Source organism: Netta rufina (assembly GCF_964035555.1).
Source record: "Netta rufina genome assembly, chromosome: 1".
NCBI lineage: Eukaryota > Metazoa > Chordata > Aves > Anseriformes > Anatidae > Netta > Netta rufina.
In genome coordinates this window covers 80639316-80659224 of record NC_140123.1, presented here as the reverse complement: position 1 = coordinate 80659224, position 19909 = coordinate 80639316, and the positions used below count along the sequence as shown (strand labels likewise).

The following is a 19909-nucleotide window of genomic DNA, read 5'->3' as shown; positions in this document are numbered from 1 at the left end:
ACATACATATTACACTACATAACAATGTAAAACGTTAAAAAGTAACTTTCTTGTAAAAGTTCTTCTTGAAATCTACTACAGTGAAATAGAGGCTTCAGACAGATGTCCTGTAACCACCAATGCCCCTGGAATAAGCAGAGGAAGAACTTTCTTTAATATGGAAGGAAAGTGCTGTAAACTCCAACAACAGTCATTTCAAAAAAGTGAACATTTCTCGGGGTTGGGAGAAGCTTAAAGAACAAAACAGAAAAATGAAAGCAAACTCTTTGAAACGAAAATCAATCCGAATCATTGCTGGGTGTCCAGCAATTGTGAGTTATCTGAACATGCTCTGTGTGCCAGATGCACGGGTCATCTCCAGAGGAAAGTGGCAGAGGGTACGTCCTCCCCGTGACGCGTACAAATTATTCCCATTAGTGCTAATGAGAATGATACACATAAACATCCAGAAGATTACATACCATTCTTGATCTGTAAAATTTGGTTCCAGTGTATGGCAGGTGGAGTCTAGGCAAAAATTGCTATTACTGGAAAAGTTCACATCGGTCCCAGGCCTAGTGCTGTAATTCTGCTCTGGGCTGTGTGACGTTAGTGATGCTGGGCAGCCTACACACCTAGGGTCCTACGTGCTGTGGGGGCAGAGCATCACTCAACGCCTCGTGGGCGCATGCCACTCTGTTCACTTCTTTCTGCAGGGGCTTTCATCGGGAGTGCCCAGCCTGGAGCAGGCAGCCCTTGGACACAGCTCCTTCTGCCCCAGGTGGATGGTGGGGCAGAAGGGATGCTGCAGTGAGCCCCCCAAAAAAGTGAGGCCCTTGGAAAGTCAGCAGCAAGTTCCTGGGAGCAGAGCGGGGCAGGGGGCGTGCAGCCCTCCCCTGGCACCACAGGTAGCTTGGCAGCCTGTTTTGTGGGAAGGCTGGGCACTGCCGATGGACACAAGCAGGAGCGATGTGACATGAGGGGACGTGACCTCCCCGCCAACCCCCCGGATTCTGGAAAAACACAATTAAACACCAGAATTTTCTCTGCGGCTAGCTGAGAGCTCCCTGCTTTTTCCCTGACTATTAATTTTCAAGTCTATAGCCGTGGAAGTCAGCCCACTTTATGCTCTTACATTAATCAAACCTTGGTGCAAAATATCATTGAGGAAAACTCAGATAAACCTTATGTTTACCATAGCCCTCTGGAAGGAGAGAAAGAGAAAGAGAGAAAGAGAAAAAAAAACAACCTGATTTTTGATTCTGGAAACAAGTCATCTATCACATTTAATAACTGATCAAGCTGGTGCTTACACAAACAATTCTTGTTCAAATAAATCTAGTAAAATGCATCCAAATGTTATATAAATAAAAGAAAATGCCATTACTATACCTTCAGCATAGCAGCATATAAAGAGATCTCAGAGCTGTGGTTTGCATGCTACACAGTCATGACTTGCATGTTTAAAGCACTGCAAATAGTAGCCTACATTCTCTAGTTTCTCTTCTCCTGCTACACATGATAATCATATGATTAATCCTGGTGGCTTTCTGCATTATTTCAGTCAGCTACGTTCGAAAAGCTATTTGAGGTCTTTGTGAATACAGGCTGTAGGTTATATACACAACAAAAGTACATTGTTTATACAGGGAGCCAGCGTTACGTTACACTGTACAACATGACTCGAAAAATGTGGGCCAAATTCATCCTAGATGTGGCTCCAGTGACTTCAGTGGGCACGCATGAGGGACGAATTTAGCCCACTCTCTTCCAGCAACTAAATCCTCAGGCCAGGGTCTATGCCCACAGACTGTAAAATCCAGCGACTTCAAACAAATTAAACAAAGTAAGCACTTGACCTCCCTCGAACCATGCAATAAATACAAAAAGAAATAGAAGAGATTTGTACCAGTGACATTGATGGGGATAATGCAAGAAGAAATCACTTGGGCATCTTGTTTCATTTTCTCCTCTGGAGTTGGGAGAGGTAGTGCTTTACTCCAATTGGTTTGCTTATCCAGTGTAGAAGGGATATTATGTATTGGATTTTTCGGCCTCTGCCCTAACATGACATCTGTATCTTCGTCCTCTGGTGGATGGGACTGCAAACGAATACATTCAGAATCAGTGTCTGCCACTCGGGCACGCGCGGCTGCTGTAGGAACAAAGCAGGCAGACAGATCAGCAATCAGTGACAGGGAACAACCACGAGCTGCTCTGGGCAAGGCACACGGCGCTGCCTGCTCCCCGCTGCAGCGGCGATAACGCGGCGGGCGCAGGGGACAAATACCTCACCGTGCGGGGAGAGGAGCAGCGCCTTCACGGGGCAATACAGGACGCCCTCCCGCTCGGAAGGGGCACACGTCCCGTGTTTGCACGCTGCTGCCTTCAGTGCACACCCGCTTACCATCGGCGTGACACCGGGGCATGCTTCTGCATCCACAGCCTTTGGAGCACAGCGGTCTGCTGCTAGCAGGGAGCACCGGCCCCGGGGAAACACTCGTTCAAGGACAGGCAGCAGAAGGCCTAAGGCTTTAAGCGAGACCCCTCCGCGCCTCGGGAAGTCACTCGCATCTCATTTTTACAAACTAGGGACGTGACCAGAAAAAAAGTTGCAGAAAACCGGCAGCGACGTGGTTGGAAGCGGCAGGTGTTAGCAGGGCCGGGGTCAGGAGGATGTCGGCCAGAGGGAAGGTCGGCCGCCACCAGAAGAAATTGGAAGTATTGTTTAGAAACCATGCAAATTTTTACAGCATGCTACGAGAAGCACTAGGTGTGGAAGATAAAGAAACAGAGAGAAAAGTAAACTGCGTGGAAGCAACACAGAGGCTTTGTTTTCTTTGTGAAGCAAAACCAAATCCCCCAGCAGCACCCTGTCCTGCAAAGCTGTTGTAATTCCACCCAGTAACAGAAATAAATTAAGCAGGTTTTCATGTGGTACCAGCTACCAACCCCTGGTTTGGAGTCCCTTTGTTTAAAAAAAAAAAAAACACAACAAAACAAACTTCCCATTTTGTTTGGAAGGAGCGGAGGGGAGAAACACTCACCTTTTTCTGCCCAGTTCCCCCCCTTTTTCCATCAGAACATTCTTCCACAAGCCGTGACAACTCTTCCCCTAGCCCGGGAAGTCGATCTGCCTCCTCTTTAAACACGAAGAGCAGCACCTCTCAGGCTGGCTTTCTCCCCAGCCCTGAATTCCCAGCTGCCCAGCTACCCGGCTTCTCCCTCATAACTGCTCTTGAAGCTTTCTTCGCCAATTTTTGGCGGAGACAAAACGCCGCGCTCCCCTCCGTGCCGGGGTCCAGCAGGCTGCGGTCTAGCGCGGCGCGCTCTCGCCAGCCTGCCTTTGTAGCTCTGCCATTCCTCCTCCCAGGCTTCGCACAAGTCCCCGGGGAACGAGCTGCCTCCAGCTCCAGACAGCGCTTACGCCCCAGCCCCAAAAGCATTTTGGATCCCAAAGCCACGCTGCTGGCTGCAGGGCGGGAGGACGCGCACTTACCTGGCCGCCGTCACCCCCTGCAGCACCCCAGGGCCGAGGGGACGTGTGTCCTCCTCCTCCCGCCCGCGGGGAGCCCCGCTTTCCCACGTAGGGTTTTAGCAAAACATTGCAGCCTTCTTTCTCTCTGCGGCTTTTGTGCCGATCCCCGGCAGACGTGAATAGCTCGTATAAACTTCAAGCACAAAAGACTTTGTTTCCTAGGTAACTCCCCCCCCCAAAAAAAGTTTGATGCATGCATGAAAAAAAAGAAAAAAACCAACAACAACAAAAAAAACCCAAACCCTGCACACACGCAGGCAGACACACAGAGGCTGCACCGGCTGCTGGCTCCTGCCAGGGTAACAATGGAGCAGGGGACAAAGCGGGTGAAGTGACCCCGGCTGCCAGAGCTCCTGCTCAGCAAACTGCAGCATCGCTGAGCATCCAAATGCACGTGTTTGTTCTGGTAATGCCCAAACCATTCCTTACCATTTGGAAAAATAAAGCATTGGGCAAAAACATTGCAAGAAAACGAAAAGCAGTCACTGCTGCTATGGGCTCTGTCCTGGACCAGGCCGCTAAAAGGGGGTGTTAGGATCAATGAGGTGGCCTTGTGGCCAGGAGCTCCTGAAACTGATCCCAGGTGGAGAGTGAAAGAGGGAAAAAGATGTCTTTATTGTGCCTTACTGACATCAGAAACAGAAGAGGCAGTAAAGTTAGCAAAGTGAAAAGCAAGCAAGAGGCAGGGTTAGGGTCTGGAAGGGAGAAGAGTGAGAGAGGGCTGTGAGCTGAGGATTGCTTGTTTTTCCAGTACCTTTCTACTCCAGGGGGTCATGTGGCAACACTCAACTGGGGAGGGCGAACGGGTGCTGTTAAACTATAAATGTGAAATGTGAAAAAAGAAAAAAAATATAAATTAAAATTAAAAACACAGACAAAATGTTGTTGGTAAAAGCACATTATTTCCGCCTGGATAAACGAGCATCAGAGGCAAAACAACCTGAGCTTTCCACCTCGATTTCCAACCGATCAGTCTGTTCTGATTTTTTTTCTGCTTTTTTTCTGATCAGTCCCAGAACAAACTATTCCACAAATGCAGCCCTACCTCATTCAACTTTGCCTATGGGACCCATGTGAAGTCTGTGCTGATTTTGCTTACTCAGATCAGAGGAAATTGTAGGGAAATTGGTTCGATCTCCTTCTACGGACATAGTTAAATTGTCCTAAGAATGTCTTGTATTGATTTGGGGAACTCAAACTGTGTACTGCCTGAAGCTGGAGCAGTGCAAGGTGCTTATCCAGTTACATTATAAATGATCTATTTCATAATATAAGGACTTTTTTTTTGCCTGAGGTATTTATAGGCAGCGGATATAAATAATGCTGGTCCTGAGGATGATTTATCAAATACGTTGATTGCCAAGGTTTCCTGATGTTGTCATTACATTTTCAAGGTTGCAATCATTGTGTCAGGACGACAGCGGCCAATTGGCGTTTTGTCACATTTTATAATGCTTGAAAGGATAAAGAGGGATGCCCAGACTGTCCTAGGTCTTGCTGAATCTCTGCAGCTCTGAAGTCCTTTAACGGTGGAAGCTCTGGTTGGTTTGTTGCAACGTCCTATTTTCAAAACAAATGAGTGAAGGATGACTTCTTTCAAAACAGGAAATAAAATGAAAAAAGATAAAAGAAAAAAGGTCTGATCACCATGCTGGAAAGCTCTAGCAAGTGCTATCTCCCCTGGCATTACTTAGCAGACCTGCCAAATGATCCTATGAACATTGCTCTGCCCAAACATCATCGGTGCTGCTGTGATGAATAAAACACAAACCCTCATCTGAGACACTTTGCATTGTATGGTCTCCTTCCAAAATAATACAAGAAGGTGATGTTGAAGCTCCAAAGGCTGAATTCTCTGTCTTGTCCTACCTTTTTGCTAGATATGCAACACCTCTCTCTTTACCTTGGTGTGCAGGACTAAAGTTGAATGAAGCCTCCAAATAAGCTGCACGTGAGCCCTATCGGAGAGCAGAGGGATAAAATTCAAAAGAAGGCTGTTCCTGGTTGACGTTTCTATCAGGCCATTCTGATCTGTGCAAAACCAGTTCTCCTAAGCTGGGAAAAGGCCCTTACTGTGGGATGAACACCACTGTTTGTGTAAGAAAAGGTGCAGAGATCCTGAACACGTCAACAAGTTAACTTTGCTCTTCAGAGTCACAGGGATCATTTTGCCCTTGATCTTCTGGCCAAGTTTCCCGTCACCTGCTTTGTGCAGATTTACCACAGCTAAAAGGATCAGGTTTTGAAATTCAGCTTCCCCATGGAAGGTGTCTGAAGAGGAAGCTGTCTTGGAGAGGGTTGAGATGGATGGAGACCAACACCAGTGAGGTGGTGAGTCCAGCACATGAAAATCTTTTACTTCTGTCAGAGGTTCCACAAAAGCTCATGAGGATCCCAGTCGGTGCACAAGAAGAAGGGGATGGGGAGGGACCCAGGGCAAACCTCCAAGAGAGAAACAGCGTGAGCTCAATTCTGGACATGGAGAGAGTAGCTCTGGGCTACAGCAGACACAGACAAGGGCTGGCTACCCATCAACCTGTCCCATTGGTGCAGGGCTTTTCTACCTCCCCATGTGCTCCTCTGCCTTCCTGACTCCTCCAAGAAAACACCCCACAGTTACACATACCCGCAGCCTACACTTCACTTGCCAAGGTGTGGGGATTTAACATGGAAGAACAACGAAAGGTGGGAAAGGCAAAGGTTGCCTGATTACTGTCTTTTCTTCTCCCTGCCATGGAAACGAGAGAAATGCCACGGAGGAGTAGGTCTAAAATGGCAAAAATTTCAGCTCCTGCTATCTTATTGGTGTGACCTTCCACTGTGACCTGACCGAGGGGTCCCAAGGTCACCCGCTGCTGGATCCGGCACGGTGCCCACCTCTGGGCAGCTGGGCACACTGTGACACAGCAGCAGCCTCAGTGTTTTGATACCTCCGTGCTGGGGGAGGGAGCGAGCTGCTGTCCCTCAAATGTTCTCATTCACTCAGAAGACCAGAATATCTCTAAATGTCTTGAGTAAACACGTAATTAAGCAAGAAATTATTATTATATACCCAAGGCTGTTCTGGTCCGCTGGGCAAATCTGCAGTTAGGCAGTTTTCAAAGTGAATTTCTTTTGTGTGGGTGTGCTTGGCAAATAGCAATGGTGATAATCAATCTGTTAAATACAAAGCCAGAATACTTTAAATAGGCATTTTTCTTTAATGGGCTAAGATTGCTTTGAAACCAAACTGGTGTGTAATTGCTCGAATAGGGATTTATTCTGCAGTCACTGACAAATGTGAGCCTCTCTGTTTTCCGAGCTATCCCATCAACTGCAGTTGCAGAGGTGTCACTGTGCTCTTGAATCTGCTCTGCAGTAAAAATCTTGGTTGCATATGCACGTGATTGGATTTCTCAGTGCTCTGCATCTCTTCGGTGTGAAAGTCTCTGGTTTTTGTGCACTGCAACAAAAAAAGTGAGGATGTCCAAGCCTGAGATCGTCAGCTAGGCTTCCCTATAGGGAAGCAGGAGGCAGCATTGCCACAGAGCAATCCAGCTCAACCTTCATCAGTACCTAACTCGGGATGAGGCGACTCACCCCTGAACACCCTATATGCCCTGAATGCTCACCCCATAGATTTTAAGAGGAGCCTAGCATTACTTGTTACTAAGCCAGGACACATGAATCATCCTTTTAGCTAATGAGAACCCTAAACCCCATCAGAGCAGTGACACAGAAGCAATTTGGCTATCACGAACTTGCCAGCCTGGCAATTTATGAGACCACCCCATTTATTGTCCCAGAACTGGGATCAGGAGGAGGAAATGAGTGGGTCAGCAACAGTACAAACTCACCCCTTAATCCCCACTTCTGTTCTACATCCTCCAAAGCTCTGAGGTGCCACTTTGAGATGCCTACTGTTTAGGATCTTCAAGACACGAGGGAAGACTAGCGCAAGAAGCATCGTGTGCATCAGGTCGTGTATCTAGCCTGCCTGCCTTACAGCCATAGTGTTACAGGAGATACTTGGATTTTAAAGAGCACAGGACATGGTGAGCACTGTGCAACAGTGAGGCAAAAAAACATAGCACCAGGAATAAAGAGCTTACTTCTGTTCAGAGAATTAAAGCTGTTCAGAGAATGCCATAGCCTTGTCAAGAGCTATACACATTTATCCTCAGCATGTTTGTCTAATGGAGTCACAGCTGAGTTGATCCTTTCCCCATGCCCTCAGCACTGGTTTGACCGTGTGGGCGGCGTGCTGTCTCCCAGGAAATGTCGGTGGCCGAGTCACAACCCCTGCAGGAGCAGCGAAGCCGGGGCAAGGGCAGGAGGTGGCTGGCAGCACGGCTCTGCTCCCCAGCGGGTTATCTCTTACTCCTGCTGCCTGTAAGCTACAGCCAACGACAAGCACAAGGGATCAATATTGTTTACGACTTCAGGCCTCTATAGCACTGGGTGGTAGACACTGCCTTCCCAGAATGACCTTATGAGTAAAGTGGGCAGCGCATTAGCGTATAGCTTCAGCACCAGCAAGCTTTGTATATGGTCCGTTTCCAGCAGCAAAGGGAACATATGCAAGATGCTTTCAAGCTAAGTGAGCTCATAAATCACACGTACTCATTATGAGTGCATCCCGACCTGACATTTGAAGGCAATCATTCACGTACTGGAAAGGTAACACGCAGAGCAAACGAGAACTGGTGTTTTGTCCTACGTTTGCGTGAGCCTGCTCCTGACTCCCGTGGCCCTGGGTGAAAGCTCCCTCCCACCCTCGCCTCCTCTGCCTGTAAAATGGAGAGCCTGCTGCTTCATTAACTCACGGGAGCTCAAGGAAATGGTATGGATTTGCATGCTGGAAAAATTAAAGGTCTGGTAAAGGGAGAAAAAATACTAATAAAAGGTTAGCAGCTTTCCAGTGTTTTCAGAGCACAGCTGACTCCTTAATCAGAAATTAACATTCGTACCCATACAGCATCTTTCTTATGCAGTCAGCTGACTCTGAAAATAGGAATACTTCTGGTTGCTATTTCTGCTGCAAAGCACAGCCCTGCTCACCTGCTGCTCTCAATATTTATATTTCCGTATGTTTCATTCTCCTCAAATTTTTGTTTTATCTGCTTGTGGGTGTTTTATTTTATTTTGGAGCATCGCAAATGTGATCTGCTCAAGTACTGACAGTCCTTTAATGATTAATGTACTGTTCAATGTTTTGACAAGGTAAAGATGGGCTTTCTGACAGAAGTCATAGCACACATGGCATTCCAGCAGATGAAGGTGCAAACAATAATCCCACGATACAGGGTGGTAGGTATTACGCTCAGTGCACAAATAGTGCTGTACAAGTTCATTCTGATGAATAATGTTAGCTGGCTTTCATTTTAACAGCTACAGGCAGGATTTGGACACAGAAAGCCCAACTCCTGCCTAGCCCTTAACTCTTTTTTTTTTTTTTATTGAGGCTTCGTAGAGCTTCAGCACAAAATTGTGTAAAACTTAGGTGTGCGCAGTGCAAAGCACCCCAAGGCAGACCACAGGGAGTATTTTTGAAATGGCAGAGGCATAGAATAAATTACCTGATCCATTATTTTCTTTTAATATTTGTTCTAGCTGAGGTCTCAGGGAGAGGCAAAGCCTGACTGGAAAACAACCTCCTGCTTTCTGTCCCTTAGATTTCTGCTCAAGTTGTAATTATGAGCAAACTGACATTGCACCCTGTGCAACCATGAGTGTGGATTTCCAAATATTATGGGTTCCTTGCTCAATCTCCCTTATTTTATTATATCAGCTGTGCCATGAGGGGCTTGAGAAATTGTGGTCCCATGACACCTGCACTCTGCACTTGAACACTGAGATTTTGAAGCCTCACAGGGGGCACTTAGTAAAAACAGAGAAAGAAAAAAACGTGGAGAATATGAAAGAGAAGTCTGAAATGCAGCTGGAATGACACAGCATCTTCACACTCAGCAGAGCTACAGGCAGGGTTGTCATGGGAACATGTGTAAAGAATATTTCCCTCATTTTCCCAAGTCTGCACCTTCCTTGTACTTTCCTCAGATCATTTTTTGTTTTCTTCATTGGCAAAAATGCCTGAATGAACGATGGTTATAAATTTGTTTGGTTGTGTAGGTCCGTTGTGTAGAGAAAGACTAACCATGCTAGAGTTTTTCAGCTTGAAAAATGAATGTCTGGGATGTATATGAAGTGAAACCATGTCTGCAAAAATGGGGGGAGGGGAGAAGGCATGGAGAAAGTGAACAGGAAGACAGTGCTCACCATTTCTCACACTCTAAAAACTAGAAGGGATGCGATAAAATTATGAGGCAACAGGACTGAAACAAACAAAAGATATATTTTCATATGGAAGATATATTTTCATACGGATTGTTAAAGTCATTGTCATAAAATGCTGTTGAGGGCAAAGGTGTAAATTTGCTAAAAAGGGGGATTAAATGAGTCTCAAAATCAATGCGGGCTTGTTCCTTAGTGTGAGTTATTCTGTATTGGATCTCTAGCTCTGGAACTCTGTAATTCATTTCTGCATGAAACTGGAAGAATAAATCATGGGACAATAAATGGCATAAATCATGCCCTGTCCTTATACACTTTCCTGAAGGATCTCATTCTGGCCTCTGGGCTAAGTGGACAAATCAGGGCACCTCCTGTAACAAGAGTAGGCTATAATGAAGCTAACTTCACACATATCTTGTCAGGGACACAAAAGATCCTAGGACACAAAAGATCCCAGGACACAGCTGCTTCTTGTTCTCTGCTGCTCCATGACAACGTGATCTTATGATGGAACAGTTCGAAATGGCCTTCCAGACCCATTTTCACTGGCATCAGTCACTTTGGACTGTAATTCATTTGGTCTTCCTTGGAATTTATGGGACTTTGGCACCTTCCTCCTTGCAAAAACAGCCGGCCATGCTTAAAAGTGAATCTTTAACTGTTGAGGTTGATATTCTCTAGCTTTACTAAACAATATGTAAGATCTTTGGGAAAACTCCTGGTTGGTAGCAATAAAAATAGCAGCCAAAATGTAGGAATCTGGAGGCCTCAGCTGGTCTCAGACAGGTGATCTGTTTTATGGTAGCTTTCACTACGGATAATTCTCACAGCTTTCACAGTGGTCACTTATTTCAGGGCCTCAATGCACATGTTTAACTTAGATGCCCAATTTGGAAAAGTCAATCCTGTAACTTAAAGATTTCCCAGCTTCTCGCTGAACACTTTCCTAATTTCTAGGAAACTCGGAAAAGGGCTTCTATTGTCATTTAATATCGCTTTCACCATGCACCTTTCCCATGCACCACAACATCTGAATTCAGAATAGACTGCTGTGCCATGAATAAAAACTCTTGTGGGACTTAACATCTTTAGCTCATCGATGAACAGATGATACAATCGACTGGCATCAGGTATCAAACAATTCCAGCCACCCCTGAAGCATGTACGCACCTGCAGATGTCAAAAAGCTTATGTCAAAAAGGGCGAGCTAGCCAATAACAGCACTCTCAACTATCTCTTGTAATGATATCATTAAGTCAAGAAGGCTGGCACAGTATCAATTAGTTATTCATTGCTGCGGTATCTTGTAAAAATCTCTGATTAGCCTTCTCCCAGACGGAGCACTCATGTGCTGTTTCATCTTGCCTTATTCTCTCGATTTATGGTTGCCCCGTGGTCAAGGAGTTCCCTAAGAAATGGGTCAAGGCACTTTGAAGTACCCTGGCCTTGGAGTATTTGCACATCCCAAAGCAGAGCATTTCCAGATGCCTTGAAATCCATAGGACTGCAACTTCCAAGCTGCTCTCGTTTGCTTCTCCTCAGGGGACCACTGATCCTGGTCAGCCTCCAAAAAAAGCCCCAGCATGGGTGGGCACAAAACTTAATATTTTCCTTCTTGAAAAGAAAAAGGTGGACTTGCTGATAAAGCCAAAACATCTGTATTCAGCATGACTTAATTTTACCATCTAATGCAGGACTCAGAGGGTTGCTCACTATTTATTATTATTTTGTGTTACACAGATGGAAGTAATGTCTAAAACGCCCTGGTTCCAAGCACAGCAAAGATTCAGGCCTTTCAACACTGAGTATGCAATTTCATAAGATATGACTCGTTCCCCATCTGATACTAACTAAGAGAGCTTTATGTTCAGTATATTGTCCAAACTATTATCCGTAACTAGTTCTGATCTGTCATGCGGGGTCACCTCTCCTTTACCTTTCAGTGACCCCATAACAGCATTAGCTTCTATGATAACGTAGAGAAAAGAAGAAGGCAAGCCTGTTTCTCCTTTCTTTCTTCCTTTTCTATGCTGTCCCTTAACATCAGAGTATCTCCTTTCAGTTGATTCACAAGGCCTGCAAATCTAGCCAGTTCAAAGCCTGCAGCGATGGTGATGCTCTCCTTGAAATTATCCAGATAAGCAGCCAAAAAGCCAGAATGGTCAACCTAATCAAAACCTCGTCATGCATTTTGTGCTCACAAATGAGAAACAAAACTCTTTCTGTGGACTGAAGTTTAAGTTCCTGAGCAGGTGCTTTACAGTGTGACTCATTTACCATTGCAGCAGTTCTATATGGTTAATGTAATGGATTGGGGTGAATGGATTTGGAATTTTAAGTTCAGGAGGTGACAATTCAATAGCTACACATTTATAATGTGCTCTTGGCTGCAGTATCTCTGAAGATGCCAATGTCCCTGTGTCTGCACATGCCCAAATATCCCTACACTGAGGGCTGGCAGTGAGCATGTACATCACAAGTCAAACCCCAGCTGGACCAGTGGTGTTTCAGTTGGTTTTAGGAATGCAGTAGCTCTTGGCCCAAAGCAGAATTTAGCCAATCTGGCTAAACTCTGGTACTATGGTCCTACGTGAGTGAAAACTGCAGCTCCTGATAGCTGGAGACGTGCTGCTGAGCCTCTCTGCACCCGTGCAAGCCTCCAGTCAGTGCTCAAAGCCCTTGAGCTCTTGGCTCCTGGCAATGATAATTCAGGGCTGAAATTACAGCACTTACTGAAATTACAGGAGCGTCCTGGAAGTGCTGCCCAAAGCAGGAGCGGGGAATGTGAAGGACTGTGGAGAAGTATATGAAGAAGTGTGTACGTGTGCTGGCCAGGGGTGAAAAATAAGAGGTTTCATAGTGGAAACTTCCACCTTGAGGCTGGCTGCTGGAAGCTGCTACCTGAGCTGTGTTACTGATGAGATGCCAAGGCGAGTTGTGTTGTCCTTGCATGTGCTTGGGGGGGGCACTTGTGACACAGTGTCACACCTGGGGTCCCACAATGCTAACGATGTGTTCACGTGGGATGCTTGTAGCACGCAGGAAAGACTTACTGATAGGAAGTGCCGGTCCTTTATCGCTTGCCTCTTCTGAGAGCAGACTGCAGGAAAGGGAGGAAAGGGGGGAGCCACCACAGAGATGGGCCCTGGGGCTTTTTGCTCTCTGTTATCACCTCGGCTTCGATGTTCTGTTTTGGAGGAGAATAAAGAGGACGTGAGTCTTTCAGAGCATTAAAAACATAGAAATATCTCTACTAGTGGTGCAACAGAGCTACAAATAGGACGTGGACTCTAAAGCTGAAGTTCTTCCACTGAACACTACTGATGATCCTTACTGACACTGAACAGGAGAAGCACTTTCAGGACTCCCAGGCCTTGGAAAAGCAATGCATGTAAAATGTACCCCAGCATGTGTGCTGAAGCTGAATTCACCCCACATGGTACTTACTCCAAGGGACAAAGGAGCTAACTTGTAAGTGCCTGGGACATAGTACCTGATTCCCAGTGGGAACCTGAAGCTCCTGTTGCTTTGGAAAGTCAAGATGAATGAACACCTGCATTCTACCCCTATAAAATATACCCTTATGAGGGAAACACAGTCTCAGGTAGGACTTCCTTCCATTCCTTGATATTGTGGAGGTCCTTACTGCAGCTGCTCTATGCCCCAGCATGGAGGAACCCATCCTGGCAAAATCCCCATAGCTCTTCTCCTGACCCAGAGGAGTCTTCCTTCACCATGGGCTCACAATACCCAGCCCTCTTCCAGCATCACTCCCAAGTCTGAAATTTTCCATCTGAATGGGGTAACGCTGGTGGATTTCCCATCTCTAATTTTAGGTGAGAGTTGGGTAATTATTGTTTGCTCAGAGTGTTGCTGGAAGGGGATGTGCATTCACCTAATGCACAGAGCTATGGTCTAGCCGACCACGTTTGTTAGCATGGATAGCTGTTTCCTGAGCTAATGTTTAGTTTGAATTACCCCTGGTTAAATAGAGAGATAATTAAGAAATTATTATACAAGAAATGGGAGAGGGACAATAAACATGTTTAGGGCAAATTTCAGATTACAATTTCACTTCAATATGCACAGTTATTTAGAGAATAAAAATATCAGGATATGACACGCTGCCTGCTGAACCTGCACCGCTGCCCTTAAACACGGAGGATGGGAAATTGCCCAGAGGGAGCCGTGCTGCTTGCAAGCGATGAGGCATTTCTGCCAGCTGCCTTCCCCACCGGTGTCAGGATTTGAGCTGCCCACCAGATGGCAGGCAGAGACCAGCCTGGCGCTGGGACGGCTGCAAAGCGGAGCTGCTGAGAAGAGAAAAGCCAACTTCTGCTCTACTTGAGCACGACCGCGACTGCGATCCTGCCTTATTGCTCTTTGCAGTGCTGTGGGGAGATCCTGCACCCACAGTGTGGGCCTGAGATAAACTCTGCTGAGAGGTTCACATGTGGGAATTGACAGGAATTTTTCATCCGTCCAACAGATGCTCCCCCGATCCGAGTAATTTTTATTATAACCCAATAACAACAATAAACGGGCAAGGCAATGATAGCTGCTGGTGCAAAACACTTTCAACACACGAGGCTTCAGTGGTTTCACTTAGTAAATTCCCTGTATGGCAGGGATCCCTCTCTCTCTCTGCAGGCTCTCAGATGCCACCTGAGAAGGACACAGGTCTCCTCGAGGCTCCATATCCTGTTTATGACCCCAGGCGGGCAGCTTAGCTTCTGTGGAGCTTATTAGCTTCTCTCTAATACCACTGGGTTCCAGGTTTAACCTCTGAGAAGTTAAATCTTATCTATCCTGGAGCCGAGGCATTGTTTAACGTGTGTTTAGCATTGAGAGGGAGAGATGTGGCCTTATTAAAACACTCAGTACCTCCATCCTTTTGGGGTCAGTGCATCAATTTGCCCATACTCACAATTCAGACATATCAATTTAATAGAAAAACATGTAAAACCAGAATGTAAAATAGACGTGTAAAAAGTCCACCCCAGATCTCCTCCAGTAACCATAAATAAGTTGTAGAGGGCACACACCTCCTGCACTGCCAGAACTTCTTCTTCACCCCCATTTCTCAGCCTGAGCCCCTAATTTCCCAGGGAGAGCAGTGCCCGCAGGCCCGTGGCAGTGCCCAAAACTCCCCAGTGCTGCCTGGCGGGGACGTGCCAGCACCTACCTCTGCGCAGGGCTCGCAGGTGCTGCTTGGCGTGGTGGTGCAGCTCCTCCACGCACGGTGGTCTGGTGGAGGGGAGGAAAATGTTTCTTTGCTGATGCCAAGGTGCCCGGTAATAGACGCTCAGTTTGCTCTCTGCATCCAGGTTGGAGACAGCTGTAGAAAAAACAAAGAGAAGCCCAGGTGAGACTTGGAGCATCTCGTGTGTTGGTGTAGCTGAAAAGGAAAGGCTCCCACTTGGAACAGCAGTGCTGTTACTATAGCTTTCCTCCCACCAAGTTACAACCACCGTTATCTTCACCGTGTTGCTGTATGACATTATGCTACTTAGCATTTAGATAACGCCTTTTTGCCAGATCACAGACCTCCAGTAAAGGAGGCAGGCAGGTGCAAGCATACATATCGTCTGTGTTAAACATGTGGACTAACGGGCTGATAATTTTACAGGCAACAAAATGAAAATGCAAAGAAACTAAGCGACATTCCCATGGTGAGAATGGTTGAACAACGGCAGCGAGAGGACCGGATCCCACATTTACCCACCCTCCTTCCCAACACGGTGTAGCTCTTCCACTACATCACGTTACACACGGCTGAGTCCTGACACAGGTTGCTGGCTCGCTGCCTCCCAGCCCGTACTGACTGAGATTAACTGCCCTTCCTGCTGAGCACCTCTAGCTGTCACCTCTCAGAAAAGGTTCCCGTGATGGACACGGGCTTCTGAGGGACAGAAAAACCTCAGTTCCCCTACAGAAAAAAACAAAGGCTGCCTCTGAAAGTTGCAAGAAAAGTTTCAGGTCCAAGAGACCTCGTCTTGTAAGGCCAAGGAGCTTTGCTTACAGGGCACCGCAGTGGGAGGAAGGATGGTGGAGGGATCTACGGGGGGTTCCCAGCCCAGCCAAGGAGCTTCAATCTCCTTGGGTAAGAGCCCTCTTCCAGCAGTCTATAATCGTGATATGACTCTGTGCACCAGCCCCTTCTCCAGCTACCTCATTGCCCACTTGTATGACACATATTTTCACAGAATCACAGAATCATCTAGGTTGGAAGAGACAGCCCAGATCCCTGAGTCCAACCTCTGACCTAACACTAACAAGTCCTCCACTAAACCATATCACTGAGCTCTACATCTAAATGTCTTGTGTCAGGGCCCTCCCCTTACACTGTTTCTACAGTTCCTGGCAAAAGCAGCCCCCATTGCATGGCCCTCGGCATGCCACAACAAAAAAAGAAGGGACGTGCCCTGAGTGGGAGGCCAAGGGGCACCAGCAGCACGTCCACACCAGTACCTCTGGTGGGGATGCTTTCTGGTTTTGTTGCTTTCATTAATGCAAAACAGCATTTACTCAGACTGAAGGCATGCCAGTATTTTGCATGGAGAAAGAAAGAGGAAATGCTAAAATCTAGAGTAGGAGAAGGATGGAGCACAGAAGGGGAGAAACCCAGGAACCTTGCTGCCACGTGCAGGATGTTGACAGACTTTATAGGTTTCTTTGATGAGAAAGAAAACAGCTTGCTAAACTTTGTGGTGCCATGATGAAGATGGTGCCTTACGAGGGTGATAGACCTGCTGAAGTTCAGGTTCTAAAGGCTTCAACACCACTGACCCCAACCCAAACTTGGAGCCCAGCAGGCAGCGTCTCTTTGCTTTGCAGTTTATTTTTGCAGATGGGTTATTACTCAATTTCCATCATATTTGCACTGCCATTCCATGCAACTGGTTGTGCTGTCGGTGCAATGAATTGCAGCAAGGTGAGACAAAAATGCGTAAGGGGATGGTGGGAGTGGGTAGTGGCTGTAGGATACCCCTTGAGGGTAAGCAAGCACAACTTCTATTTTACAGACAAGGCACCAAGACACAAAGGGACTTGGCCCGATCCCATTCTAGCAGCTGCATCGCCTCCTGGGGAAGCTCGTCTCAGGACAAGAGCTGGTGAGAGACAGCAATGGTACCCCACCCGTTCCTGATGATCGCAGACTGCACCCTGGGGGCTAATGAAAAGGCAGGCACAAGCAGTTCCTTCCTGCTCCCAGAAACAGCCTGTCTAGACTGCAGCCCTAGTAGTTGTCTGTGACAGAGCTAAATAAGTGAGCGGAAAGTTTTACCTGCTTATGAGCTGTTCAGACATTTCATTAGAGTAGAATAGATTTCACTGCAATATTTAACTTGTAGAAAGCTCCCCTGGCTTTGGCAGCAGCGCTTTACAAGTAAGATGAGTAGGAGTTGGATTAACATACTTTGTGTGAGACTTAAAAATGAAACCAAGCTAACACAATCCCGCCCCGCACTCGCTGCGGTAGACACACGCTGCTATCACAGATAAAGCAGCACGACCTCTTGGCCATCCAACAAGCCTCCAAGAGCAAGCAAACCTGGCAGAGCTGTGAAAAATACTGTACCAGAAGGAAAGTAACAAGGAAACCCGTTGCTTATCTTGAAAGGATAGGGCACTGAGCAGCTCACAGCACCCTGTAGTAAGGTCCCAGTTACTGCACACCCCTGTTACTGCACATCTGTGCATCCTCTTTTCCTGCAGGAACTCGGATTCACTGTGCCAGGGAATGTGCCCTACTGACACCAAGAAGGCAGAAATATTACACAATATGCACTGAACCAGACAGCCCTTTAAAATATTGAAAAGCTGGAGTGGATTTTCTAGGCGCTCCAGAACAGAAACGAAAAGAGCTGCCGAAAAAGCTGTGAGGGGGTGAATGTCCTCTGCCTGCGGGGCACGGGGAGAAGCTCAGAGGGAGGGAGAATCACTGGGCAGGGCGGAGGACAATGCTGGCCCAGGGACAAAGAAGCATAAACCCGCCTCGAATGCCATCAGGCTGGATGCTGGAAGACACATCCCAGCCCCAGAGCAGCGACGCTCTGGAACCATGTCCCGGAAAGGGGCAGGAGAAGGAAAAAGCCCTCTGTTAAGTGACGGAGGAGGATCAGAAGACGTGACTGCCTGTCAAAAGAGGGGCCAGCATCTAGTTCACCCTCACGGACTGTTACTTGGCCTGTGATCCTTGCAAGGGCATCCAGACTGATTTTTGGGTGCAGGCCCTGGGAGCTGGGCACTGGGGGCTGAAGCCACCAGGACTGCGAGCTTCCAGGCCGCTGACCATCTCACTCTAGGCACAAAGCTGTATCTCCTGCCTTCACTAAAACAACAAAAGCCAGCCCCGTGACAGCACAATTCAGCCGTCAAAGACCACTGGGCTGAGATGCAGAGGACCTCTTCCATCAAAGCTTCACCACATGCTTCTGCTGAGAGCCTGGGTTAATTGGTAAGACTCCCCATGCCTCCGTTGTGTAAAATGGGGGCAAGGTATCTCTTTTGGCCAGCGCTTCCTTTCACTGGGTGATTTACACTGCAGACTGTTTTAACAAGGCCTTGCTCGTGTGCGCCTCCAGCCCCTGAGCATCATCATCATACGCATAGTAAATAAAGCAGCACTGAAACTGTAAAGCCACGGTCTTTAAATTATTAATGGCTGGACAACAAAGTGAATGAGAAAAGAATCCTGCATAGATGTAGGAAAAGCATTCCAGGCATCAGATACAGATTGTTAATATATTGTTAGCGTGCGCTTCGATCAGTTTAGAACATACAAGTGAATCATATAAACTATCATGTTCATTTCATTCCCAAGCTGAAGTAATTGTTTTTTGTCTTGTGGGATGACAAAACGACAAGAGACCATTTAAATGGATTCTCCATTACATTTTGTGGATCCATTAACGTTGGCTGGTTTCCTGACAACCAATGTCAAACAGACGTATACTAATGGCTGCTCTCCTGAGAAGACTTTTGAGGGTTCCCAAATAGCTGTTTTATCAAAGCTGATCATATTTATCATTCACAGACCCTTCTTGTCGTCACGTCCTCTCGTTCACTCTCTCTCCTCCTTTAACAAAGCAAAAAAGGATCCTGCCGTAGCAGAGCTACATGTAGATGCTTGAAGGTTGCGCGGCTTTAGTGCACTCAAGCGTGGTTGTTCTAATAATAACACCACAAAGGCCAAGCAAGAAAGATTTCTGCTCTATTTACTTGATAGGTCCAGGGGTTTCCCCCCCCAGCTCCGTCTGCTTCTCTAGACGCTCACCTCCCCCCTCAGCTCCTTCTGTTTCGTGACTTTCTGTTATATTTTTCTGTATTATAGCTGCCATTAGGCGTCAGGGGGAAAAAATGATGATGTCCTATGCTTCCTGGTTCAAAGCGAAAACACGATTTGGTGTGGGGTGTGAAAAAGTGCAGACCCTGGAGGGGATTTTAGCGGTGAGTGAGGACGGAGCCTACGTGCTCAGGGACAGATCCCCCAGAGCTACCACACTGCCAGCTCCTGCACGAGCAAAGCCAAACCTGTGGCTGCCATATCCTTATTAAAGCACCTTGGTTCCAAAAGGCAAAACCATGATCTCTTCCACACAGGCTGCACAGGTGAGCTACCGTCTGCCAAGTTTGTGTGCGAAGCATCGCAGGAAAATGAATTCTGACCGAGACCGGTTCACCTCAAATACCAGATAATCCGGCAACACATCCAACTCCATCATGCATATTAGTGCATAAATGTTTCATTGAGGCAAGTGCTGAGTCTGATGTGAGTTTTATTTATAGCCCTGCATGTCTCGAATGTATGCTTCCCCTAAGCACTTGTGTCTCTGCTGTAAAATCTAGGGGGCTTAAGCCTACACGGCTGGTAAAAATCTACAGTCACTACCCTGCTGTACATGTCCCACATTTTGTGCAGTATCAGCAAGATCAGCACTTTCAAGGAAGCTCCTTATGGGGCTGCTGCTCCCAGGGATGGTACAGGGGGTGTCTGGGCCTACCCAGTGCAGACAGATGCCTGGGGGGACACAGCCTGGAGCTCCTCCAAGGTGGGACAAGCTGCTTTCTACAGTTGTACTTGCTCACAGCCGTGTGTGTACCCAAACACTTCCC

General features: G+C 47.0%; 1 protein-coding gene across 1 annotated transcript in view; it reads right to left on the bottom strand.

Annotated features, from left to right (window-relative positions):
- NHS (NHS actin remodeling regulator) overlaps nt 1-19909 on the bottom strand; it is a gene marked incomplete at both ends in the record, with an annotated part of 240534 nt that overhangs the window by 7420 nt on the left and 213205 nt on the right. The window contains 4 exons of the mRNA XM_084302142.1: nt 1889-2081; nt 4272-4334; nt 12844-12977; nt 14976-15128. Of these exons, the coding sequence (XP_084158268.1) occupies nt 1889-2081; nt 4272-4334; nt 12844-12977; nt 14976-15128 (543 nt within the window). The remainder of the gene's footprint in view (nt 1-1888; nt 2082-4271; nt 4335-12843; nt 12978-14975; nt 15129-19909) is intronic.